Raw genomic sequence first — 27,033 nt, forward strand, 5'->3', positions numbered from 1 at the left:
GGGGCACTTTTCTATCCCCCCCCATTAGAATTGGGAGCAATGCACATTCCCAACTGCTGCTCCTTTCATTCTTTATCGGGCTGCAACATAAAAATGAACGCAGTGCTAATAAAGCTTCATAGTCCTCTAAATGCTGAAATACTTAGGTTTCATTTCAATGGAGCTGAATTATGTACGTCATTGTAGAAATAAACCTTTGAGTCTTTAAGAACATAAGTCTTCATCAGAAGAAAGCATGTTTGTACAAAGCGCTTAATTCCACTTTGCAATTGACTTAAATCTGAAGATAAGTTGTTCCTACTATTCCCAGATTGAGCCAAAGTCCAGCATCTATTTCAATAGTTGTCAGATTTAATAAAATTAGCAATTAAAAGTGAAGGATGCTGGTTCTTACAGCAGTTTACACTATGATCAATAAATAGCCCTAGCTTGATTAAATGAAAGGTCAAAAAAGGAACACTAAATCCATTTGTGTGACCAGGCGATGATATACAGCTTCAGCGTATTTCATTACCTACTATAATCTACTAGATGGCGGCCCGATTCTAACGCATCGGGTATTCTAGAATATGTATGTAGTTTATTTATGAAGATTTGATGATGCAATGAATACATACACAGGATTCGCGACCAATCAGTGAAGCCAGGGCCTGCTCCAGGTTTTTGAGGGCCCCGGGCGAAAGAGTCTCAGTGGTCCCCCCTTTAACACATACCACGATTCATAATGCACAGATACAGCAGAGAAATATAGCACAGCCACGTAGCATATAACACAGCCCACACAGTATATAACACAGCCACGTAGTATATAGCAGTGTGGGCACCATATCCCTGTTAAAAAAAGAATTAAAATAAAAAAGTTATATACTCACCTTCCGGCGGCCCCCGGATCCAGCCCAGGCATTTAGCGATGCTCCGCCAGGTCCGTTCCCAATAATGCTTTACGGCAATAACCCGTGATGATGTAGCGGTCTCGCCTGTCGCTGATTGTTCGCGGCCGGCCACGTAGTATATAGCACAGCCACGTAGTATATAAAAGCCCACGTAGTATATTGCACAGCCCGCGCAGTACCACGCACACAGTATATAACACCGGCCACAGTGTATAACACAGGCCACGTAGTGTATAACACAGCCCGCGCAGTACATTGCACAGCCCACGCAGTATATAACAGCCCACATAATATATTGCACAGCCCACGCAGTATATAGCAATGTGGGCACCATATCCCTGTTAAAAAAAAGAATTAAAATAAAAAATACTTATATACTCACCTTCCGTTGGCCCCCGGATCGAAGCGGTTACCGACGCTCCTCGCGCGCTCCGGTCTGAAGAGTGCTTTGCGGTCTCGCGAGATGACGTAGCAGTTTCGCGAGACTGCTACGTCATCATCTCGCGAGACCGCAATGCATGCAGCGGTCACTGGGGCGTCGCGAGGAGCGGGAAAGGCCTGTTCCTGATCTGGGGGGGGGCCGACAGACGGTGAGTATATAACTATTTTTTAAAAATTATTTTTAACATTAGATCTTTTTATTATTGATGCTGCATAGGCAGCATCAATAGTAAAAAGTTGGTCACACAGGGTTAATAGCAGCGTTAACCGAGTGCGTTACACCGCGGTCAACGCTGCCATTAACCCTGTGTGAGCGCTAACTGGAGGGGATTATGGAGCGGGCACTGACTGCAGGGAGTAAGGAGCGGCCATTTTGCCGCCAGACTGTGCCCATCGCTGATTGGTTTTAGCTGTTTTGCCACGACCAATCAGCGACTTTGATTTCCATGACAGGCAAAGGCCGCCACCAATGAATATCCGTGACAGACAGACAGAAGTGACCCTTAGACAATTATATAGTAGATATGTCCTCACTACCCATTCATAATTGGAGGAAGTTATGTTTTATTCATTATGCTCGTGCACCAACTAATTGCAACCATATTGTTTGGGACACGGTAAATAAACATTGATGTTGTAGCATGTACTTTTTAGACAATTGAACATGTGACACCGCTCTCAACCCAAATAACATAATAATAGGGATATTGGTCCGTGGGCGGCACGGTGGCGCAGTGGTTAGCACTGCAGCCATGCAGCGCTGGGGTCCTGGGTTCTAATCCCAACCAGGACAACATCTGCAAAGAGTTTGTATGTTCTCTCCGTGTTTGCGTGGGTTTCCTCCGGGCACTCCGGTTTCCTCCCACATTCCAAAGACATACAGATAGGGATTCTAGATTGTGAGCCCCATCAGGGACAGTGATGATAATGTGTGCAACCTGTAAAGCGCTGCGGAATATGTTAGCGCTATATAAAAATAAAGATTATTATTATTAATATTGAAGTGCGACTGTTGAAGCTTACACAAGTAACAAGTTGTTTGCTGTGCACCTTGGTCATTGATGATGATGAAGAAACAGGCAGAACATCAAAAGCTGCTACTAAATAAACTATACAAGACAAGCTAGAAATTGTATTGCCATTTTACAGAAGATTACGATAGCATGCATAATCCTGTGTTTCGAGTGTTGAAGCCTACATTTCTCTCTTTCAAGAAACTTTACAGCTGGCACAGAACAGTCCGTAAGATAACGTCTCCTGGCATTTGACAAACCCAGACTCGTAGAGAAATGTGGAGTGCACTCAGCGTTGAGAAGTATGTGCAGGTTGAACTCGGACACCAAAGTAGTAGACTTGTATAAAATCTACCACACTCACACAACAGGATTTCAGTCTTATGCTGGTTTATCTAAACACAATAGTTCACCATAGTGCTGGGTAAGGGGACAGAAAAGAGACAAGTAGTCCAAGAAGCTTGACATTTTGACCCATCCAGGGTCTTTTTCATATTCTTTGTTGCATCCTGGAGTGTGGAGGAGTAGGATATAAGCGCTGCACGCGCTCCAGCTGTCCCCTTACCCAGCACTATGGTGAACTAATGTGTAGAAATAAACCAGCAGCGGGATTCCTCATTCCACAGATGGTTTCCATCGCTTTAGAGTTTAGTGGTGGGATTCTTTACACCAGTCCATCTGATGCTTGACATTGTGCTTGGTGATATAAAGGCTTGTATATGCAGTTGGTCAGCCATTGAACCCCTGACAGTTTTTGTGCTCAAGTGGTCTGCCACGTCATGGCTGAGAAACCATAGTTCCAAAAATACTTCCACCTACCAATAATAGCCTTCACAGTTGAAGGTGGAATACTCAGGAGGGAAGACATTTCACAAACTGATTAGTTGCGTCCTATTACAGGATCATACTGAAATTCAGTGACTGGTTTAGAATAAACCATTATTTCACAGACCTTGTAAAGGCAGAATAAATGACGAGGGACTGGCTTATGTGCACCTGAAACGATTAATAGATGGGCCCCAATACTTTTTCTTCATTTAGTGTATATTGATTATTTTATGATTATATCATTTGATTTAACTTTTAGAAAATGTAGTTACATTTTTTTAGTTAGAATTAGATGTTCATATGAATAAGTACGTTTAGCAACCAGAACACGTTATTATCGAGGTCCACGTGTCATGATGTCCTTTTACTAGAATTTTCATTTGTGTTGCATAATTACTAGTGATGAGCGAATATACTCGTTACTCGAGATTTACCGAGCACGCTCGGGTGTCCTCCGAGTATTTTTTAGTGCTCGGAAATTTAGTTTTTATTGCCGCAGCTGAATGATTTACATCTGTTAGCCAGCATAAGTACATGTGGGGGTTGCCTGGTTGCTAGGGAATCCCCACATGTATAAAGCTGGCTAACAGCTTGTTTCCTATAATAGTTAATGGTCACAGAGTAGACATAAGATGGAAGGGTGACATTGAAAAATTATCTTCTACAGTGTTCTCATCCTTAAATCCTCTTTTTTGGATGAAAAAAAAATTCAAGTTCAGTTGGACAAAAGGAACGGATTAAAACTGCAGAAAACCCAAACTGAATTTAGAGGGAAATCTTGCAATATCTCGACAAAAAACACATAACTGGATTAAATGAAGAGCGAGAACAGTACAAACACACAAGATGGGTGCGGTTTTAAAAGGTTCTTTATACTATAAAAACAAGAAACACAACCTTATCACAATAAACGTGATAAATTTACATCAAAGTAGATGACACACATGGTCCACAGCACTCTGAGGAGACTGCTCTCCTCAAAGTTTAGGACTACAGTCAGAATTATTCTCCAAGGTCCAGAGTTCTGAATTTGTCCAGGTTGTAGAAGGAAGCCTTCACTATTCGACCTCCAAAATATCTCCCGTTGAGGTCCACCACAGCTGGAGAAAAAGAAAGAAAAATCTTCAATGATCAGAACAGACTGTGCATCTCATGTACAATGAAGACCTCAAGACGCATTAGATTACAGTCAGCAGAAGCCCCCGATACCAGAGGGTTGGTCTGACAATCTAATGTGTATGAGAGCCTCTCAACTCTTCCCCAACAAATGAGGTCTGGAGATATAATGGTTGAGCACAGGGTGAATTTAAACATGACACTTTTGCTTTGCTGTCTGGCAGCAGCTTTCTTCGACCTGTCCAGTGAAAATACATGAAAGATCAGCGAAGCCGAATAGTCACGGCTGATCTTAAAAAAAAGTATTAAATATATGTAAGCCTTCAATAAAAAGTTTAACAAATGTTCAAGTAATAAAAAGTTCTGGTCAGTTATTTCTACCTGGTCATTTTCTGCCTCCATTTATCTTGTAGAAACAGCTAGAAGAGCATAACTCAATAGAATAAAACGTAACTTTTACTAATATTAAAAAGTGGACAAAACAATACACCATATAAAATAAGTGCTCACGCCGAAAACTGTGCTCAGATAAAAAAAGTGGTTTGATCTCACCAATTATGGACAAAGGGTCCCCATGCCAATGATGCAGGGTCCCCGGGAGGGTCCAGTAGTTGTGGGGTAGAGATATGGGGGCGGGGGACCTGTTTCCTAAACCCCTGTCGTGCCCCAGTAATGACTCCTGTCCTCGCAAGGACAGGCCCAAATCAGTCCCACTACGGACACCCTCCAAAAAGTATTAGATGTATCATTAGTAAAAGTTACGCTTTATTTTATTGAGTTATGCTCTTCTAGCTATTTCTATCGTTTACCCCAAGAGTTGTGCAACAGCCTGGTATTCCCCAGCTGTAGCCGTTTCATCACAACACTCCATTTATCTTGGGATCCTCTGTGAATCTAGGCTACAACACTCTATCAATCATCAGACAATGTGCATTGTATAATTATAGGGGTTGACCAAGATTTTATGACCAGAACTCACTTTTCAAATACCCCAATATTCCATCGCTGCCTCACCTATGAGCCACCACCCCTACAGCTATTTTCGTGTCGACACTACACGACCGATGAGTACAAGCGTGGGATTTCAAAAGCGAGTTACGGTTATCTTTATTATGCCAGCATTTGGCTAAATCTCCTAAAATGGCAGGTAAAGCCTTTTTGTCACATGACAGTGGCAATTTATCATGACCATAAAGTAGCACATCACTATGGACACCATGTCAACAGTTCCACCAAAATGCTTTCCAAGGGCACGCAAACATTTACATGACTGATCGCATACACTGGGTGGACAGAAATTAGCTTGTGCGGGAATGACATCAGTGGAAATGTACACACTATTGTGTCCTTCACAAAAACTAGCAATGGTGACCTTTTTAGAGAGCCCCATTAGCAGCACGTCTACCTGTGAGATACGTCGCTCATGAGAACTGCTCTCCATTAATAACCTATAGTTCTTGTAATTTTCAAGCCAAAACCAGAAACTATTCTATTCTAAGCATGAAAAGTGATCAACATTCCTCGTGACTGTTTTCTTACATCTCCTGTTCCCATGCAATGTAATTCGGATTGTTCTCGTCTCCAATAACGCTCCAAGAATGTGGGAAATCACATGCAAATTAACATAGTGATCATATAACGCTGCATAGCATAAAGCCATCAATACAACTCCAGGACCATTTCTTCCGCAACTTGTAAAATGCATGAAACCAAGCCACGCAATAAATAAGAAGTAGTAACATAACACATTTAATCTAATTTATCCTCCTCACAATACAGCGCTACTCTGACCTATAATAAAACCATGGCGGGCAAGTTCTGACACAATGACAACATTAGGCAAGAAAATGCTAATAGAAAAGTACAATAAAAAGTAGTGATAAAGAGCAGTTGTACATATAACCAATGTTCAATACAACAATATTGCAGTACACAGCTAAAATCATGGTTTCCTATGACCATATTTTTATGATTATGTATATGAATCTATTAGTGTAGAAGGGCAGTGATGTAAGCTTTAGTAGACGAAGAGGTTATTTTCCTGCCGCGAGTTTACAGGTATCTTTAGATGCCGAGCATAATGTGGCAGGACTGCAGTTACCACTCATTTTTGTACTTTGCCTCTACCTGCTGCGGTGTTACATCAATAAGCATAATCTGCATGCAGCAATACTGGTACTCTCAGGATAGAACATGGCAGCTGGGCATGTGGGCCAAACCTCCACCCAGCACATTGGCAAATTTCTGCCAGATTTTGTTTCATAATTGTGCGTACATTGGTGCATTACAGATGTGTAGTATTTTTGTTATGTGGTCAGTTGCAGTGTGTGGCTGCACCCTTAAGTGGCTATTGGAAACAGGCCTAAGGCCTTTTTCACACTTCCATCTTTCTTTTTCCGTCACAATGCGTCGTTTTGTGAAAAAAACGGATTCCAGCAAATGTTTCTGCTGGATCCGTTTTTTTCTCATAGACTTGTATTAGCGACGGATTGTGACGGATGGCCTTCCGTTTCATCCGTCGTGCACTGGATCGGTCGTAAAATTGCTGTCCGTCAGGCAGAGACAACGCACAGAGGAACGTTTTTTTCTGTACGTTGAAAAATCACTCAGCGACGGATCTTGCGCTGTCCGTCGTTGGCTATAATGGAAGCCTATGGACGCAGGATCCGTCGCTGACTGTCAAAAGCAGGAATCCAGCGACGGGTTCCGTCTTTTGAAACTGAGCATGCGCGGAAGAATTTCCCGTTAGGGAAATGCTCTCTCTTTTTACTATTGATGCTGCCTATACAGCAACAATAGTAAAAATATATAATGTTAAAAATATTTTTTTAAAAATCGTGATATTCTTACCTTCCGGCGTCACCCGCAGCCTTCCCTCGGCCTTCCTGATGCTCACGATGCGCCGGGAGCTCCCGTTCTCACGAGATCACTACGTTATCGGGTCATTTCACAAGGCATTACTGGGAATAGGAGCTGCCGGCAGCATCGCGAGCATCAGTAAGGCTGCGGGTGACGCCGGAAGCTAAGAATATCACGATTTTTTTTTAAATTATTTTTAACCTAGGTTGTGTATGCGTTTTTGCAGCGGAAAAACGCGGCAAAGACACATACACAACGTGTGCACATTGCCTTGACGGATCCGTCAAAAAAACAGACCCAGTGCACCCGTTATTTTACAATATGCACAGGATCCGTCTTTTCAACATTTTGACGGATTGTGACTGATTGTAAAAAATGGAAGTGTGAAAGAGGCCCAAGAGGTAAAAAACAGGATTTTTTGGTTGCTTACCATAAAATCTGTTTCTTGGAGCCTCCATTGGGGGACACAGGAACCATGGGTGTATGCTGCTGCCACTAGGAGGCTGACACTATGCAAATGAAAAAAAAGATAGCTCCTCCTCTGCAGTGTACACCCCACCGACTGGCATTATACTCTTCAGTTAGTGAGAAAGCAGTAGGAGATAATGAAACAAGGTTGAAAAACCATAACCACAAACTTGAGAACTGTAAACGTGAGAACAGTCAGAGAACATATAACAAAAACGTTGGGAGGGAGCTGTGTCCCCCAATGGAGGCTCCAAGAAACAGATTTTACGGTAAGCAGCCAAAAATCCTGTTTTCTTTATCGCCTCTCATTGGGGGACACAGGAACCATGGGACGTCCCAAAGCAGTCCCACGGGCGGGAAAACCAGACTTCCATCAGGTCAGAGGACTCACCCCTGCCGCCTGCAAGATCCTTCTGCCTAGGCTGGCGTCCGCCGAAGCGTAGGTATGGACCTTGTAAAATTTGGCGAATGTGTGGATGGAAGACCAAGTTGCCGCTTTGCAAAGCTGTAGGGCGGAAGTCCTGTGGTGCACCGCCCAGGAGGCGCCGACTGCCCGGGTAGAGTGAGCCTTGATCCCAGGAGGGGGCACTCTGTTCTTGACCCGGTAAGCCTCCAAAATTGCCATACTGATCCAGCGAGCAATAGTCGCCTTAGAAGCCGGTTGGCCTCTGCGCGTGCCATCAGGAATGACGAAAAAAGAATCCATCTTCCGGAAAGAGGACGTTCTATCCAGATAGATCCTCACTGCCCTGACGAGGTCTAGCTTGTTCAACGATCGCTCCAGAGGATGAGTCGGAGCTGGACAAAAGGAAGGTAGAACGATGTCCTCGTTGAGGTGGAAGGTGGAAACCACCTTCGGAAGAAAGGAAGGTGGGGGCCGGAAGACCACCTTGTCCTGGTGAATGACCAAAAACGGAGGACGGCAAGACAGGGCCGCCAACTCGGAAACGCGGCGAATAGACGTGATGGCCACCAGAAAGGTCACCTTCCAAGAAAGAACAGATAGAGGAATCTCCCTAAGAGGCTCAAAGGGAGAAGCCCTCAGAACGTCCAGTACCAGGTTTAAGTCCCATGCGTCCACAGGGGCCCTGTACGGCGGGACAGCGTGGGCTACTCCTTGAAGGTCTTAACCTGTGGCCGAGAAGCTAAGGTCTTCTAAAAGAGGATGGAAAGCGCAGAGACCTGGCCCTTCAGGGAGCTAAGAGCCAGGCCCGAATCCAGTCCTGCCTGAAGGAAGGCCAAAAGAAGGCAGAGAAAAGGACATGGATGGAACGCGGTTGGACTCGCACCAACGGACGTAAGCCTTCCAGGTACGGTAGTAGATCCTGGAAGATGAAGGCTTCCGAGCCTGAATCATGGTGTGAATTACCCGGTCCGAAAGGCTGGACGCTCTTAGAACCGCGGTCTCAACAGCCACGCCGTTAAACTGAGCGACCGAGAATTCGGGTGGCAGATCGGACCCTGAGACAACAGATCGGACCCTGAGACAACAGATCGGACCCTGAGACAACAGATCGGGCCTGTCTGGAAGGCGCCAGGGAGCGTCCGCGAGAAGGTTGACGAGCTCCGCGAACCAAGCTCTCCTGGGCCAATCCGGGGCGATCAACATGACTGGCACCCTTCCGCTTTGATCTTCTTCAACAGTTTGGGGAGTAAAGGAAGGGGTGGGAACAGGTAGGGTAGCCCGAACTGTGACCAAGGAATGGCCAGAGTGTCGACGCCCACTGCGAGAGGATCGCGAGACCTGGAGACGAACTGCGGAACTTTCCTGTTCATTCGGGACGCTGTGAGATCCACGTCCGGAGTCTCCCATCGAAGACAAATCTGATGGAAGACCTCCGGATGCAAGGACCATTCCCCTGCCGCGAGGCCTTCGCGGCTGAGGAAGTCGGCGGCCCAGTTGTCCACGCCGGGGATGTGCACCGCGGATATCACCAGAACCGTTGCCTCTGCCCAAAGGAGAATCTTGGATACCTCGGCAAGGGCCAAGGAGCTCCGGGTCCCCCCCTGATGGTTGACATATGCCACAGCCGTGGCATTGTCCGTCTGGATCCGGACTGGCAGACCCCTGAGAATCCTTTCACAGTGGCGGAGGGACAGAAAGATGGCCCAAATTTCGAGGACATTGATTGGCAGAGTTGACTCCTGCGACGACCAACGGCCCTGAACCGTCAGGTGACGGAAAACCACACCCCAGCCGAGCAGGCTAGCGTCCGTTGTCACCACCTGCCAGTGAACTGGAAGGAAGGACCTGCCCTGGGAGATGAGAGGTGACGTCAGCCACCAGTTGAGAGACCGCTTGACCCGAGAAGAGCGTCTGATCAGCCGATCCAGGGAGAAGACAGACCTGTCCCACTGAGACAGAATGGCTTGCTGAAGGGGTCGGGAATGGAATTGGGCGAAGGGAATCGCTTCCAAGGTAGCTACCATCCTCCCCAGAACATTCATGGCCGATCGGAGGGAGGGAGGCCGAGGACCCTGGAGCAAGCGTATGTCCCGACAAAGAGTGGATCTCTTGTCCTTGGGAAGGAAGACTCTGGTCTGACGAGTGTCGAATAGCATGCCCAGAAAAATGATGCGCTGAGAAGGAATAAGGCAGGACTTCTTCCGGTGGACCAGCCACCCGAAACGGGCTAAGGTGTCGAGAACAATGGACAGGCTTTCGTGAGCCTGAGAAAAGGACGGTGCCTTGATGAGGATGTCGTCGAGGTATGGAAAAAGGACCAGGCCTCTGACTCTCAATATGGCCATCATCGCTGCCATGATCTTCGTGAACACCCTTGGAGCGGTTGCGAGACCGAACGGCAGGGCGACGAATTGAAAGTGTTCCCGTTGCACTGCGAAGCGCAGGAAACGGTGATGTCCGGGAAATATCGGGACATGGAGGTAGGCATCCTGGATATCTATTGAGCATAGAAATTCCTTGGCCTCCATGGAAGCAATTACTGAACGAAGGGATTCCATCCTGAAGTGTCTCAGGCGAACTCTCCTGTTCAGCAATTTGAGGTCCAGAATGGGGCGAACCTTGCCGTCTTTTTTCGGTACCACAAAAAGGTTTGATTAGAAACCCGTGAACCGTTCTTTCTCTGGGACGGGAACGATTACCCCGGATTTGAGCAGAGAAGCGATGGCTGCGAAGAAGCCCGGAACTAGAGCGGGATCTCTTGGAGGACGGGATTGGAAGAAACGATCCCTGGGTCGGGAGGCAAACTCTATCTTGTATCCCGAGGATACAACTTCCCTGACCCATGCGTCCTCTACTGCGGAAATCCAGACGTCCCTGAAAAGGAGAAGACGGCCGCCCAATCTGGGAGTTGGGCTGGAGTCTTGCCGAGAGTCATGCCGAGGTGGATCTTCCAGTCCTGGGCCCGGAGGATCTACCCTGGGAATAGCGAGGACGCCAGGATGGAGTGGGCCTAAAGGACACCGCCTTCTTCTCCTGACGTGCCTGTAGCCTTTGTTGCTGCTGGGAAAAGGAGTTTGACGCAGCGAAGCGACGAAAGGGCCGAAAAGAGCGAAACTGCCGCCTAGAAGGAGGGCAACGAGGCTTAGCCTGGGGGAGAAGAGAACTTGTACCCCCGGTGGCGTCCTTAATGATTTGATCCAGCTGGGAACCAAAGAGACGAGAGCCCTGGAAGGGCAGACTAGTGAGGGACTTTTTAGAAGATAAGTCCGCCTGCCAGGCCTTGAGCCAAACAGTGCGGCGGATGGCAACGGCATTGCTGGAAGCCTGAGCCGCACAAGACGCGACATCCAGGGAGGCAGAGACCAGGTATTCACCGGCGTGGGAAATCTGGTTGGCCAGCTCCGCTAGTTGCACGGGAGGCGCCCCGTCCAGGATAACACGACGGAGCTCTTTGGCCCATTTGGAGATGGATTTAGAAACCCAAGTGGAAGCAAAAGCTGGGCATATGGCCGCTGCAGCCGCTTCAAAGGCTGACTTCGCAAAGGATTCTATAGCCCTATCGTTAGAGTCCTTCAGAGATGCTCCGCCGGACAGAGGAAGCACTGTGTTGGTGGACAGCCTGGACAAAGGTGGATCCACCGAGGGAGAGACCGTCCAATTGGTGGTAACTTCTGGAGAAAAGGGATATAGCACACCCAGGCGTTTTCCCCTCTGAAAACGCCTAGTGGGGTTCTCTCTCTCTCTGGACATGACTTCCTCGAATTCAGGATGAGGAGCAAAAAACTTAGAAGGTGGTTTTGCCCGTCTAAATGAAACCGCCTGATCTGCGGGTTCCGTAGAGGGATCTTTTATGCCACAAGATTGGTTTACTGCCCCAATGAGATTCTGCACCATCTCCCTCATGGTGGCGATTTGGTTAGAATCCAGCTCCGAAATATCCTCCGAGGGCGCATCAGAGAATGCCTCGCCTGACTCGGGGGAGGAAGGTCGAGGAGACGCCGACAGCAGGGGAGGGCCGTGTGGCGAGATGGAGCGCGAAGAGGACTCAGACCGACGTTCCTGTCTGGACCTTTTGTGGCTTATCAAGGAGGGCTCGGGCGGTGGTTCCTGCGACCCGCTGACTACGGCCAGGGTCTGCAGGGGTAACCGATCAAGCGCGGACGCCAGGGTTTGAGACAACCGTGTTAAATCGGCCACCGATTGTGACAGAGAGGCGGCCCAGCCTGGGATGGGGGAGGGGGGGGAAATCACTCTTGGGCGGAACAGCCGGGGGATCCTGGGCGGTGGGAATAATCGGGTTGCTGCAGGACTGACACAGCGGGGAGGATTGACCTGAGGGAAGTTTGCTGTTACAGGACGAGCAAGCAAAGTACGTGACTAAGGCAGAAAAAGAAGAAGTAGGGGGGCGAGAGCGGCCTCCTTTAGAGGTAGACATTTTGAAAGGTCCCTGAAGATGCCAGTGGGTTAGGGGACAGTGGGGCAGAGGGGGGTGTCAGTCTGCAGTGCAGCTACTCACGGTCCTGGAAGATGTCCCACTTGTCGGTGGAGAACTCCTGCCCTGAGGTGCTGGATTCTGCGCAGATGCTATGCCCACGGAAGATGCAGTGGCGAAGGTGTGGCGCGCGCTGCGTGAGCTCCTCAGCTGAGAAGTGGTGAGCACACACAGACGCTGTCCCTGGAGGAAGGGGGCAGAGCCAGACAGAGGGGCGCCGATGAGCAGGGCACAGTATGTCGGGCGGGAGAAAAGCCCGCCCGATGAAACAGGAAGTGGGCGGAGCGCGGCACCGGAAGTAGGCCCCGGGAGAAGCCGACGCCTAAATTAGAAGCCGGTGACCGCTGAAATGAGTGCGGGCGCAAAGGAAAGGATGCGGGCGTCCCGTCTGACAGGCGCGGCAGACGCCGCATGTAAAGAGGAAGTAGGCCCCGGGAGGAGCCGGGGCCTAAAGTAAAAGCCGGCGGCCGCAGGAGACGACCGCGGCTCCTCCCAGCGGCAGCGGTCGTCTCCTGCGGCCGCCGGCTTTTACTTTAGGCCACCTAAAAGGGTACGACCACCGAGAAAAGATCAGCGCGTCTGCCTGAAGATCGCCGCCGTGGGGAAACAGCGCGGCCAGACAACAGAGCCGCCGCGCAAAAGATGGTGTCCTAATACCAGAGCAGAAAAGATGCGGCCACAGAAGTAGTAGTGCGGCCGCAGAAATAGCAGTGGGGCTGCCTGTAAGGCGCCGTGCTGCACAAAGTAGCAGGTAAGGTAGGGAATCCAAGAGGCCCCCTAAGAAGAACTGATAAGGAGCACCAAATACTTATCTAACATCCCACGCCGTCGTACTAACCTTAAAAACATGGAAGATATTAGACGTCCTTGGAGCTGGTGGACGTCGTCTCCTCCGACCGACAGGCTCTGGAAGGCGAGTGGGTGGGGGACGGAGCCAGGACCGGACTTCTGAGCACGCTTGTGTGCTAGGCTCTTGGTCCTGGAGAGGGATCTATGAGGATACGGGGTGGCAGTACTCGCCGTACTCATAGTCCGCTTTGTGGGACTACAGGTGTGACTGCTCACCCTGTATCCCTCCGGACAACCTGAAAAGAAACGACGCACATTGAGGTAGATAAGGGTCTAATGAAAGACCCGTGTCCACCTCCTACTGACACTAAGCTAAACTGAAGAGTATAATGCCAGTCGGTGGGGTGTACACTGCAGAGGAGGAGCTATCTTTTTTTATTTGCATAGTGTCAGCCTCCTAGTGGCAGCAGCATACACCCATGGTTCCGGTGTCCCCCAATGAGAGGCGATAAAGAAAGTAGCCTCCATTACTAATTGTTTGAGCCTCTTTGCAGTGTACCTTTTATAGCCGATTCCACTCGCTCAAATTCCAAAAATATCCTCACTGCCTCATCGTCTGGAGCACCGGGGATCTAATAAAAAGACAAACATTATGACCATTAGCTTATGAAGTCACTTCTGTTACACAAATATTGTGTCTGTGAGTGTGGCCATTTTCTGTCCAGCAATAAGAATAGTGCCACTGATACCAGTAAGAAAGGTAGCAAAACCAATTCCATCAGCTGCATTGTGATTTGTAAAGGGGATATCCAGGATTTAAAGAAAAAAAATAAAAGGCATTTAGTTGCTAACAGAGGCAACTACCTGCCTCTCGTACCAAGTGCCGGTCATTGACCACTCCTGCCAGAGATTCAGCTACTCCCTGTCAACAGAGCAGCAGTTTCTCAGGGCAGGACTACTGGTGTCATGGTGACTGATAGCCAGCTTACCCAATTAGGCAGCGGGAGTCTGCTGTCAAGCAGCATGACACAAGTAGTCCCGCCTGTCAACAGGAAGAGAAACTGCTGCTCTGTTGACAGAGAGGAGCTGAATCTCTGACAGGAGCGGTCAATGACCGGAACCGGGTACAACAGACAGCTGGTTGCCTCTGTTAGCAACTACATACCTATTTTATCTAAAGTCCCAGTTATCCTCTGTAAAAATCACAACAAAAAAAAAAAAATACACGCATTACTTGATACTCGAACTCCATAAGAATTCTGCAGGGCATTGCAGTAGCTCAGGTATCCATCCATGATTACGACCACTCATATAGTGACAGCTAGGGGTTAGTGGTTGTAACCATGGATACCTAGGCTACTGCAATGCCCTGCACATGGGGTAAGCAACATAGCAAATTAGAAGAACTATACTATATTTCTAATTTAAGGTATTTGCTAACATTATTATTACATCTTGGAAAAAAGAAAATTAGATAAAAGGTAGGAATGCATGCAAATTGCTGGCAGACATTTTCACAACGTGCCAGGTGTCTACTTTCAGAACACGGGTAAGGAGGTATTGAGGTTTTTTTTTTTATTTTATTGTTCGAGATTTGTCAAAAGAGTGATAATTAACCAGTCAGCGAAAGGGTTACATGAAAAAAGGTTTCCAGTATTAGAAAAACATGGCTGTTCTAGTAAAAATTGTATTTCACATAATATAACAATTCTGGTTATGCATAACTCTGCCTTCTGCTGTTCCACTGTTATTCCTCCTAGAAATGTATAAATAAATTGACAAGTGGGCATTTCCAGTGAGGGAGGGTGGTGTCCTTGCACACTTTGGCAATATCCATCAGTGATGACAGTGACAGATTGTAGGGACACACGCACAGCCCTTGGCAAGATGAATTGTAACAAGTAGTTGGCCATTTATTTTTACATTTCAAGGAGGGATAAGAGAATACAGTCCCAAATAAAGATGCTCAGAAACTTTCTTCATGGGGATTATTAATATTTCCTAAAACAGACAAATCAGGAGTACAGACATGTCAGGAGTACAGCAGTTTCTGGAAGAAAGCAGCCATGTTTTGCTAATCCTGCATAGCCGCTTTACCTCTTTAGCAGTGGTTTCCTACAATACGACCAGTTGCAATTATTAATATGAACAGAACCATGTAAAGAATAATGGTCTGTTAACAGATAAATCACTGTCCTTACCTCAAAAATGACACATTTTCCAACTTTGCCATATTTCTCACATTCTTCTTTTGTTTCGCCCTCCAGATCTTCATCCACTTCCCCTGAACCCACCATATTCTGTAAGAGAGTTGGTAGAAGGGTTCAGATTGTGAGGGCATTGGGATACAGTCAATAGGGGCACATACATCCACAGAGAATTTCGGCAGCTTTTCTTACATGCATAGAATACTGTTGGCATAAGAAATACTTCTAGTCTTACCCGTAATAAAACCACTTTGGTAGGACACTTGAGCATTTCTGTCAGAGGGTTTGGATCGGACTTTTTAGATGCATCAACTGCAAGATAATGATTGAAAAGGTTAGATGAGCCCAGCACAAGAGAAGCCGGAACATAAGGGTTTGGTACCGTGTTAGCCAGTTAAAATAAAGATTGTGCTCAGTGAGAAAAAACAGATAATCTTGTAGTTATGATACCTTTTAATGGCTAACAAAAATAAAATAAATGTTGCAAAGCAAGCTTGCTGTGTAACATCATTTATTTTATTTTTGTTAGCCATTAAAAGGCATCATAAGCAGTTGGCATACTTGCCCTGGTGTGAAAGTAGCATATGCCCACAGCACATTTTTATGAGCACTCTAGTATTTGTTCTGTGGGTACAACCATTTTATGTACACCGCTATGTGACACTACTGTGCCAGGAGCAATTGTTACTGCCGCTCATTCTGATTAAGCCTATGGTGCCCATATTCACAGGCACAACCCTCAGTCTGGAAGCGCTCCTCCCTATGTGGCTGACTGGTATATTTATCCCTGGATTCTTAGGACTCACTGAAAGGGATAATTTCATTCTTAAAATAAAAGTAATTGACATACAACATGGCGTACTCATGTATTTCAATCCCTGGAGTGTCAGAAAATTGAGGACACAAAATAAATAAAAAACAAAACCTCCCCAATGTGATCTATTGAGATCATAGAACCAAATTGTCTCCACGTGTTTCGTTACTCTGATTGGAGCAACTCGTCAGGAGACATAAAATTATGGATGACGGAGAGTTCAAACTCCAAGAACAATTCAATATAGTGGATTTCAATCCATATTAGACATGGGACATCCACTCTGGAATAGGGAATATGTACTGTGCCTGTAAATTACTACAATTAGCTTCTATAGAATCATGAGATTTATCTGAAGGACTGAACCAAGATGGTTGATATAGCAGCTTGTTTAGAGGAGATATTCCTAGAGAAGAGTTCCCCAATTCATCAACAACTAAACCTACAATTCATCTACATCCAAGGTGAGTGCCACATGCTCTGGGGTGTGCAAATATCCTAGCACTTAAGTCTCTTGTGTGAACATTGCAACTAATCCCTACTAAACATATTGCACCTTATATGTTAATCTGTCCTTCTATAACTATGGCTTATTTATCCTCATAGTCCTGAATTATAAAGGCCGAGTTCGCATCTCAACTTCAGGAAAATGGCCACCGCGATCTCCATCTGCGCACGCGCGGCATCCCGCAGCCATTTTCCTGAAGCCCCGGGCAGCAGAGTTCCCATTAAGTTATAAAACTGTATGTGGATTTGGGGGTGTGATCTGAACTTGGCTTCTATACATTCCTCAGCCTGGCATCTGACAAGCCAAACGCTGGGTGAACTGCTCTCTAATAAGGCCAATGCTAGGCTTGCTAGACAGCACAATACTCAACAAATGGGTTGTCAGCTGCAAGATAGCTCTAATGGAAATCAGCCATCTTTCCTCACCTAATATCAATAGCGGAATAGTTCTGAATCTCTTTATGGGGTATCAGAAATATGAACAGCATACCTTTATCAGCCACATCACCAATGATGATTTTGCCTCCTCTTTTGCTGGTTTTCTCTACAGATAAGGCTGTACTTAGCCCCTGCTCATGCTTTCCCAGACCCTGTCCTTCCCGGAAGCCATATTTCTGCATGATTTTATGAGCCACAGTTCCACTAGAAAGCAAAATGTCAAGAGGAGGAGATTGAGTAAAACACATGCGGCTGGTATCAGGTAGTGTAACTATTCTGTTCTAATACCCCTGCTGTATATTCTAATCACAGTTTTCGTTATTTACTTTGGAAAGTACGATTAAGCCTCTTGTGCCCATGATCACAGGCACCACCCGCAGTCTGGTTCCACCCTATGTGGCTAAAGCGGGAAAATAACCTGTAATTAATATCATTCAGAAAAATGAGGTCTGTTGAAGTCAGGGGTGCACAACCTACGGCCCGGAGCCACTGTGGCCTGTGATACCTTTCTATGCAGCCCTCAACCGTCTGCATAGTGTCTGGACACACGTATTTTCCACGTCATGGAGATCCATGGTGTGCAACAATGTAGGGACAGATAAATATGAGTTTTGTGTTCTGTCGTCACTTCTGGGGCAGCTATATCTTGTCAGGATCCTTACTCCGGCAGCACATAAAGGAGCAGATGAGATGAAGAAGGGATCATGCCCGAGGGCTGCTATATTCATTGTAGATTATGGGAGAATAGGAACGCGTGAATATTGCAGTATCTGGATTATGCCACAATATAGAGGTGGATGCATGGTTTATTACTTTTTGGACAGCAAACCCATGAAAAGGGCTCGATAGGTGGGAGCCCTATAAATGGAACCAGCACCCATTATATATTTATGGCACATGATTTTAATTTTCTGTAGATCTATCATAAAGTAATTGGTAATGTTATGTCTGACAATGAGGCCCTCAGACCCAAAAAGGTTGTGCACCCCTGGTTCACATAGACTGACTGGTTACACCTTCAAAAATTTAAAACACACTGCAGACTAGAAGGGAATCTGTCAGCAGGCTTTTGCGACCTTATCTGAGAGCAGCCTGATGTAGGCAAAGAGACCCTGAATCCTATGATGTATCACTTAGATGACTGGGTGCAGCTGTTCTGACACAATCACAGATTTTAGATTTAGCATAAAGCAGAGCTAGAAAAGCTAACCCCCAATCAGGCTCTGTATATACAGTGTCCATAGACAGTGAGCTGCCTATCACAGGAGGAGGAGTTGCTGGACTAGTCCGGCAATGTTAATCTCTTAGTGATGAATCATTCACAGCTAGTAAACAACAGTACACACTTTGACAAGTGACATCCCTGAAATCTGTGTTTCAGGCCCTATCTCATAATGTCTTCAGATTACATAGTAAAGACCTGCTGACAGATTCCCTCTAATTCTTCAGATCAGATTTCAATAATGACAATAGCCCTATGGTCACACAAATCTGTAATGACTCACTAGACAAATCAGACTTTAGGTACTATAACCATATAGCAAGTAATTATGAGAATTCTATAAGACATAAAAAAATCAAAAAAAAATCTGGACAAATGGGTAAAAAAGGTGCTTATGAAAAAAAAAAAAAAAAAAAAAAAAAAAAAAAGCTTACCCCATGTTTGCAATGAATGAATTGCTGGGCCCAGGTGGTGACCGCGGTCTTTCTGGCTCATCATATATAGGAGGTGGAATGGCTGCTTTAGGTATAGGTGGACGGGGCCTTGGCTCTTCATCATAGGATGGCACAATGGCTGAAAAGAGATCAGGAAAATGACACGAACCCTCAAAAGAATTTATATATAAAGACTTCACTTCTAAATGTTGCCAATGATTATTATAGTCACTGGTATTTCTGTGCTCCTGGTATAAATACTGTATTCACTGCTCGATGAGGGTGGATAATATGTGTAGTGCCAATCACTAGCCATGAGCTTATGGGGCTTTTATGCCATTGTTCTATTTAGTAGATGGCTTTGTAACTTTTGATACCGCTTCCACAAATTGAGAGATATGGAGACTATTAATTGCATACAAATGTGGATTTGTTAAGCTACGTTCACATTTGCGTTGTTGGGCGCAGCGTCGGCGACGCAACCAACAACACAAATACACAACGCAGCGTTTTGCGATGCATGCGTTGTCATAAGACCCTACAGATCAAGAATTTTGGCGCAGGGAAAACGCTACAAGTAGCATCCTCTGCGCCCTGTCTTGTACGTCTATATGACGCACGCGTCGTAAAATGCAGTACAACGCATACCGGCGCATGTCCATGCGCCAACCATGTTAAAGATAGGGGCGCATGACGCATGCGTCGACAACGCTGCGCCCAGCAACACAAATGTGAACGTAGCCTTAGGCAGTTTGTTTTGTGTAGATCGATGTGCGGCCTCATGTTGTAAATAATTTGGCTTTTAAAAGGGACCTTTCACCAGTTTACCATGCTAAGCTGGCCACATCATGGAGAAGTCACTGTAGAGCTGAAGAAAGAGTATTTTTCAATCTCTCATCTCCATTACAGAAATATTAGCTGATTCTTCTCTGAGAGCGTTTACATTTCCCATTTAAGACACAGAAAAATAATAAGCAGTAGGCGTTAAGAAAAATAAAGTTCTCCCCCAAAAATTAAAACCTGACTTTATATGTGTGAGACATAATGACACAAACACAAGGAAAGGAATAGAGCAGAGCTGTGTGTCAGTCGTTACAAACACATATGCAGCTCTCCTTTCACAGACGTCAGTGTGGGAGTGGTCCGTGCGGAAGGAGGGGCGAGTCGCGAGTGGTCCGTGCAGGAGGAGGGGCGAGTCGCGAGTGGTCCGTGCAGGAGGAGGGGCGAGTCCCGAGTGGTCCGTGCAGGAGGAGGGGCGAGTCACGAGTGGTCCGTGCAGGAGGAGGGGCGAGTCACGAGTGGTCCGTGCAGGAGGAGGGGCGAGTCGCGAGTGGTCCGTGCAGGAGGAGGGGCGAGTCGCGAGTGGTCAGTGCAGGAGGAGGGGGCGAATCACGAGTGGTCAGTGCAGGAGGAGGGGCGAGTCGCGAGTGGTCAGTGCAGGAGGAGGGGCAAGTCACGAGTGGTCAGTGCAGGAGGAGGGGCGAGTCACGAGTGGTCAGTGCAGGAGGAGGGGGCGAATCACGAGTGGTCAGTGCAGGAGGAGGGGCGAGTCACGAGTGGTCAGTGCAGGAGGAGGGGAGACTGAAGTAGTCAGGGAGGGAGGAGGGGCGAGCCAGGAGTGGTCAGTGCAGGAGAAGGGGCGAGTCAGGAATGGTCAGTGCGGAGGAGGGGTGAGTGAGGAGGCGTGAGTGAGAAGTAGTCCGAGTGTCATGACTCTTATCAGGTGTCCCGGGAACAGGGGCTCTTTCCCTGTCCCTAACGCTAGGGGGCAGCCTAGCTCGCCCTGTTCCCTGTGATACTTCTGAAGGTGAAGATGCCGGGGCCACATACCTTGCCTTAGCTCCTGAATCCGCCCTCAGTCTGTACTCTTGCCCAATTCAGGGGAGAGGGGAGTAGTAGTGCACCGTAGTATACCAACCAAACTCACAAGGTAATACGAACAGGAGTAACAGAAAATACCAAACATACAAATATACACTCACATATATAACAGAGGTCTGTGACGGGGAGTGAAGGATGGGGGTTAAACCAAAGTAGGAGAAGAAATTGAATTATCACACTCACAAAACCTAGCAACCATCATAGATAAATCCACCAACTGTCTACTCAAATAACTCCCAACACCTATCCTCCTAGCCATGCAGCATACGCTAGGGCGCCCCCTAGCATTAGGGACAGGGCAGGAGCCTTGATCCTGGACACCCGATAACAGTCGGGACATTAGCTCTGAATATGTGTGTTAGTCAGGACCCAGATTATATTGGGGATAGGGGTGGCTAACAGTGCACAGCTGAGAGCCTTAGCTCCAAGAGCTCTCAACAGAGCAGATTAACCCATGCACTGCCCAAAGAAATTTACACCGTTTAATAAAAAGGTGAAGTGCTTCTAACCAGTGCAGGTGTAGGAGAACTCAAACGCTGCGGTCTTCTAGTTCCTCTCTGTCTATGTAAATCTGCCACACAGGGTGGGAGGAACAGTTTGTATTAACACATAGCTCTTCTTACTCCCCTTCCCCCACATTGACCGCATGAGAGGATAGCTGCAAGACAATTTAGTAATGACACACAACTTTGCCCTACTCCCAAACCCCCCTTTTAATCACAGTGGATGTTGGCAGTAAGATCAGTGAGGACAGCATGACTGGGTGTTATTATGTCTAACACAGATAAAGCCAGGTCTGACCTTCTCCTGGGGAGGATTCAGGTTTCCCCCTGCAGATAGGGCAAAGTCATGCAACAGAAAAATTAACACCTCCCAGAGAAAATTAAAATCTAAAACTTAAGAAGGTAATATCTCTGCAATAGTGAAGAGAAAAAAAAATAGATAAAAACTACCTTTTATGCAGCTCTGCAAACAATTCCATGGTGCGGTCAGTTCAACAACTATACACAACAAAATCCATCGTGTGCCCTTATACGAGGATCCCAAGACTGCACATACGATGATGTGCCACCACGTATAGCAATAGTAATAGAAGCACAAGTCTAAATACAGTTCCAAAGTTGTACCAATGGCACCATCTAGTGGTGAAGTGTTATCATAGCAGCACTTACATTCTCGGTCCTTTTCTACAAGTGACGTAGGTGGTGCAATAGCTGCTCCTACCATGACTGCGAAGATAAAGAGAAATACATTTTGACACTTAACAAAATACATAAAATGCATTACAGAACGGCACAAATATGAATAGCTAAGATGTGATTAGGCACTGAAATTAATACCACAAGAAGCCTGTTCGGCACCATTTACGGTTGAAGTCATAGGTTTACACACACTTTAGCCACATCCAGTAAAAGTTTTTAACAATTCCTGACATGTAATCATAGCACACATTTTTTCTCTTAGTTCAGATCACTCCAGTTGTTCAAGAACGTGAAATGACAGACCATTACAGGATATGTCTCAGCCTTTATTTCTTTCATCACATTCCTGGTGTATCAGAAGTTTACATGCACGTGGTTAGTATTTGCTAGCACAGCCTAGTGTAAGTGAATCAGGTTAGTACGCCTCCTTGCTCACACACTTTCAGTTCTGCCCAGTCACTCTGCACTCTATAAGGCTACGTTCACATTAGCGTTTTGCGGGGCTGCGTCGGGCGCAGCCGCGGCGACGCATGCGTCATGCGCCCCTATATTTAACATGGGGGCGCATGGACATGCGTTGTCATGCGTTTTGTGACGCATGCGTCTTTTTTGGCGCAAGCGTCAGGGCGCAGAAGATGCAGCAAGTTGCATTTTTTTTGCGGCCAAAATCATACCAAAAAAGGACGCATGCGTCACAAAACAATGTGTTTTGCATGCGTTTTTGTTTGCGTTGCCGACGCAGCACCGCACAACGCAAATGTGAACGTAGCCTAAGACTGGTGACTTATGAATTACAGGGCGCACACCGCACACTGTCAGGATTCTCCGGTATAGCTGCCAAGAGCGGGTGGTCACGCAACTGCCAGGATGGGATGGGATGGGAGTGAGTGAGTGAGTGAGTGTGTGAGTGTGTATGTATATATGTATGTATATATGGGATTTGTACATTCCAACTAGACATGAACATCCTTACTCAATTCACTTGACTGCAGACTTTTAGCAGAATGCTGGATGACCCCTTGAAGCTCAGTGCTTTGTGATGCCACACTATGGCTACGATCACATTAGCGTTTCGCTAATGTGCGTCGCTGTTGCGTCGGCGACGCAGCGGCGACGCGCCCCTATGTTTAACATGGGGGACGCGTGCGTTTTTTTGGTAGCGTTTTCCGACATGTGCGTCGTTTTCGACGCTAGCGTCGGACGCAAGAAAATGCAACAAATTGCATTTTTCGTGCGTCCGATTTTCGTCAAAAAACGACGCACGCGTCGCAAAACGCAGCGTTTTTGCGCGCGTTTTTGGTGCGTCGTGCGTTGCGTCACCGACGCACCGGCGCGCAACGCTAATGTGAACGTAGCCCATCACCTTCACTTTGTTATCCACAACTTTGAACAAAAGAAAATCCCAAAAGAGTTGTCTAGCCTTTCTCAGAAATATAATCCTAGGCCTAGAATTGGGCAGCAGCTTCTGTCATGTATCCAAATAATACAGATTACATAAACCTGTGTCTACATTAAATGCCACAAGTAAACAGTTAATCTGCTAATCCTTATCTCAGTAGTGGCCTTCAGAGTTCACTCATGTCATTTGTTTGGTCAGCTCCATTCAGAAAAATGGGAACATTAGTTAAATTTCTTTTGTGGTCAAATACAACCATATAGCTGACACTGATACAATACAATGATTCCCATTTTATTATAATGGCGTCTTTTACCATAGTTTGCTCTGATAACAACTGACCTCTTTTACGCCGTTCTCTGTCAAAGTCTTCCTCTTCGTCAGATTCCGGATCAGGTCTACGGGAAAACCCACTGGCTTCATGTCTGTCTTTTCTTCGTCTACAACAAAATATTTCTTAATTATTTTTTTTGCTAAATTCAGAAAGGGTACAGTATTTCGCAAAAGTGAGTACACTCTGCATTTTTTGTAAATATTTTATTATAGTGCACGTGTTCAGCGTCATATCCAAAGGAGGTCTTTGCAAATAGATGTATGAGTGCTGCCAGCATTGCTGCAGAGGTTACAGGGGTGGTGATGGGGGGTCCTCCCATCAGTATTCACACTGCATGATATTAATCTGCATGGCTGCCATCCCAGAAGGAAGCGCGCATGCACAGATTGATACCTTGGTGGCCATTTTCCTGAAGCCAAGTGCCACAGAGATTTTAATCTGCGCGGCCTCCGGTGGCCATTTTCCTGAAGTCTCCAGCGGTTCGCGGCTTCAGGAAGATGGCTGCAAGGAAACCGGTGATGCACTCTGCTCGCCGTGGACACCGGGCCGCAGCGTCGCCATATTTCTGCCGCCGGTATTCTGAAGAAGGGACCCTGCTCAGGTGCACTCCGCCCCACCCACCAACGCAACATCACCACTCCTCGGCTACACCACTGCCGCAACCCCCCGGTAAACCCACGTTCGCACGATAAGACTCACGCCTCATTTTTCTCCCAAATTTTTTTTGAGAAAAAGTTAAAAAAAAAAAATACGGTATATATTTCAGTGAGTTTGTGCAGTTTCCTCCCACAATCTAAAATTATTATGCTGGGTTAATTGGATTCTTACAAAAAATTAGTCTATGTGCATGGATTTGAGATAGGAAAGATTGGGTTGTGAGCCTCACTGAGGACAGGGACTAAGGCGAATAATGACAATACTTTTATACGACTATGGAATGTGTTGGCTCTATGAAACCAAAAGGAAAATACCCCATCCCATTTATCATGAGGCAGCACGGTGGCTCAGTGGATAGCACAGCAGCCTTGCAGCACTGGGGTCTTGGGTTCAGATCCCACCAAGGACAACATCTGCAAGAAGTTTGTATCTTCTCCCCGTGTCTGCGATGGTTTCCTCCCACATTCCAAAGACAAACTGATAGGGAATTTAGATTATGATCCCCATCGGGGACAGTGATGATGATATCTGTATATATCTGTAAAGCGCAGTGGAATTAATGGCGCTATAAGTGAGTAAAATAAATAAAACTATAAGTGAAAAGGATGCTGATCTGAGAAGAGTAGGCAGCTGAAGATAAAGGAGGGCACCAGGTAGGGTGATTATATATGAGACGTGTACAGTCACTTCTCAGTCCTAGGGTGGACAATGGTTCTAAATTCACTTACTTTTCTCGCTCTTCTATTTCTTTCTGCCTTTCCATCTCGCGCTGACGTTGCCGTTCCTCTCTCTGACGTTTAACCACTTTATCAAATTCATTAGGGTACATGGGATCATACTCATCAGCTAATGGAACCAAGGCATCTCCTGTAGAAAAGGCGCCAGGTACAGGGTCCTGTGGCCGTAAGGTACCATGCAGGTATAGAATAAAACAATCTCAAGTCAGAAGTATTCCTAAATGTGCATGAAATAATTAACCAATATCAAGAAATGACTACCACCCAAAAGCTCTATAGAAATATATACGAAAATATATTTATAGGATGAAAAACTACAACTCCCAATGGAAATATGACAATAGTCCACGGGTACTTCCAAGAGTTCTGCAGCCATACGTAAAATGGATCTGTCATCTATGCAACAACAGCATATTACAGGGACAGGAGGTTTATTTTAAAATCACAAATCACAAAAAAATAATTGTGCTTTTTGGCCAATAGAAGAGGTTAAAGAATACAGCGAGTTCATACTCCTGAGTCTTTTGCATGCACTAGGGTTAGCACTTCATCTGCCCCTCAGCAACGACTGACTAGATGCTGTGTGTCAGTGTACACATGGCAGCCCATCAATCATTGTGAGCAACTGGGAGTATTATTATTATTATTTATTTATATAGCACCCTTAATTCCATGGTGCTGTACATGAGAAAAGGGGTTACGTACAGAGTAGTAGATATTGTTAACCGTAAACAAATTTACAATGACAGACGGTACGGAGGGGAGAGGACCCTGTCCTTGCGGACTTAACATTCTTCGGGATAATGGGGAAGAGACAGGAGGTCAGGGTGCTGCAGCACTGGTGGTGCAGCAGCTCAGGTGGTTGGTGAAGCGGCAGCTCGAGTGGTTGGTGAGGCGGCAGCTCGGGTGGTTGGTGAGGCTGTAGGCTTTCCTGAAGGGATGGGTTTTCAGGTTCTGTCTGAAGGATCCAAGGGTGGTGGATCGGACGTCTTGAGGCATGGAATTCCAGAGGATGGGGGATATCCGGGAGAAATCTTGGAGGCGGTTGTGTGAGTAACGAATAAGTGTGGAGGAAAGTAGGAGGTCTTGGGGGGATCGAAGATTACGTGAGGGAAGATATTGGGAGATTAGTTCAGAGATATAGGGAGGGGACAGGTTGTGGATGGCTTTGTAGATCAGTGTTAGTAGTTTGAACTGGATTCGTTGGGGTATTGGGAGCCAGTGGAGGGAGTTGCAGAGGGGTGAAGCAGGGGAGTAGCGAGGAGAGAGGTGGATTAGCCGAGCAGCAGAGTTGAGGACAGACTGGAGTGGTGCAAGAGAGATAGCGGGGAGGCCACAGAGGAGGGTGTTGCAGTAGTAATCGAGGCGGGAGATGATGAGGGCATGCACAAGAGTTTTAGTAGATTGTGGGCTGAGGAAGGGACGGATTCTGACAATATTTTTGAGTTGGAGGTGACAGGAGGTGGCAAGAGTTTGGACGTGTGGTTTGAAGGACAGGGCAGAGTCGAGAGTTACCCCGAGGCAGCGGATTTCAGGTGCAGGAGAGAGCGTGATGCCGTTTACCATAATAGATAGATCAGGTAGGGGGGATACGCGAGATGGGGAAAAGATGATGAGTTTGGTTTTGTCTACATTGAGTTTTAGGAATCGAGAGGTGAAGGAGGATATGGCTGACAGACACTCCGGGATTCTGGACAGAAGAGAGGAAACATCTGAGCCAGTGAGGTAGATCTGAGTGTCGTCCGCATATAGGTGGTACTGGAAGCCATGGGACTTTATGAGTTGTCCTAGGCTAAGGGTATAGATGGAAAATAGAGGAACTAGGACAGAGCCTTGAGGGACTCCAAAAGAGAAGGGGCGGGGTGAGGAGGTAGTGTGGGAGTGGGAAACAAATGTGCG

The 27,033-nt window shown here is 46.5% G+C and overlaps 1 protein-coding gene across 2 annotated transcripts in view; it reads right to left on the bottom strand.

The window, feature by feature from the left end:
* Window positions 1-4,026: 4,026 nt before the first annotated feature.
* Window positions 4,027-27,033, bottom strand: part of RBM17 (RNA binding motif protein 17) — a 42,534-nt gene continuing 19,527 nt past the window's right edge. For both annotated transcript variants that reach the window (XM_069765317.1, XM_069765318.1), the window contains exons 4-12: window positions 25,126-25,292; window positions 23,749-23,846; window positions 21,981-22,037; window positions 18,928-19,066; window positions 17,324-17,475; window positions 15,748-15,824; window positions 15,507-15,605; window positions 13,865-13,937; window positions 4,027-4,275 (exon numbers count right to left, since the gene is read on the bottom strand). In XM_069765317.1, the coding sequence (XP_069621418.1) occupies window positions 4,178-4,275; window positions 13,865-13,937; window positions 15,507-15,605; window positions 15,748-15,824; window positions 17,324-17,475; window positions 18,928-19,066; window positions 21,981-22,037; window positions 23,749-23,846; window positions 25,126-25,292 (960 nt within the window). In that variant the 3' untranslated portion in view covers window positions 4,027-4,177. The remainder of the gene's footprint in view (window positions 4,276-13,864; window positions 13,938-15,506; window positions 15,606-15,747; window positions 15,825-17,323; window positions 17,476-18,927; window positions 19,067-21,980; window positions 22,038-23,748; window positions 23,847-25,125; window positions 25,293-27,033) is intronic.

This window comes from Ranitomeya imitator, chromosome 4, assembly GCF_032444005.1.
Source record: "Ranitomeya imitator isolate aRanImi1 chromosome 4, aRanImi1.pri, whole genome shotgun sequence".
Taxonomy (NCBI): Eukaryota; Metazoa; Chordata; class Amphibia; order Anura; family Dendrobatidae; genus Ranitomeya; species Ranitomeya imitator.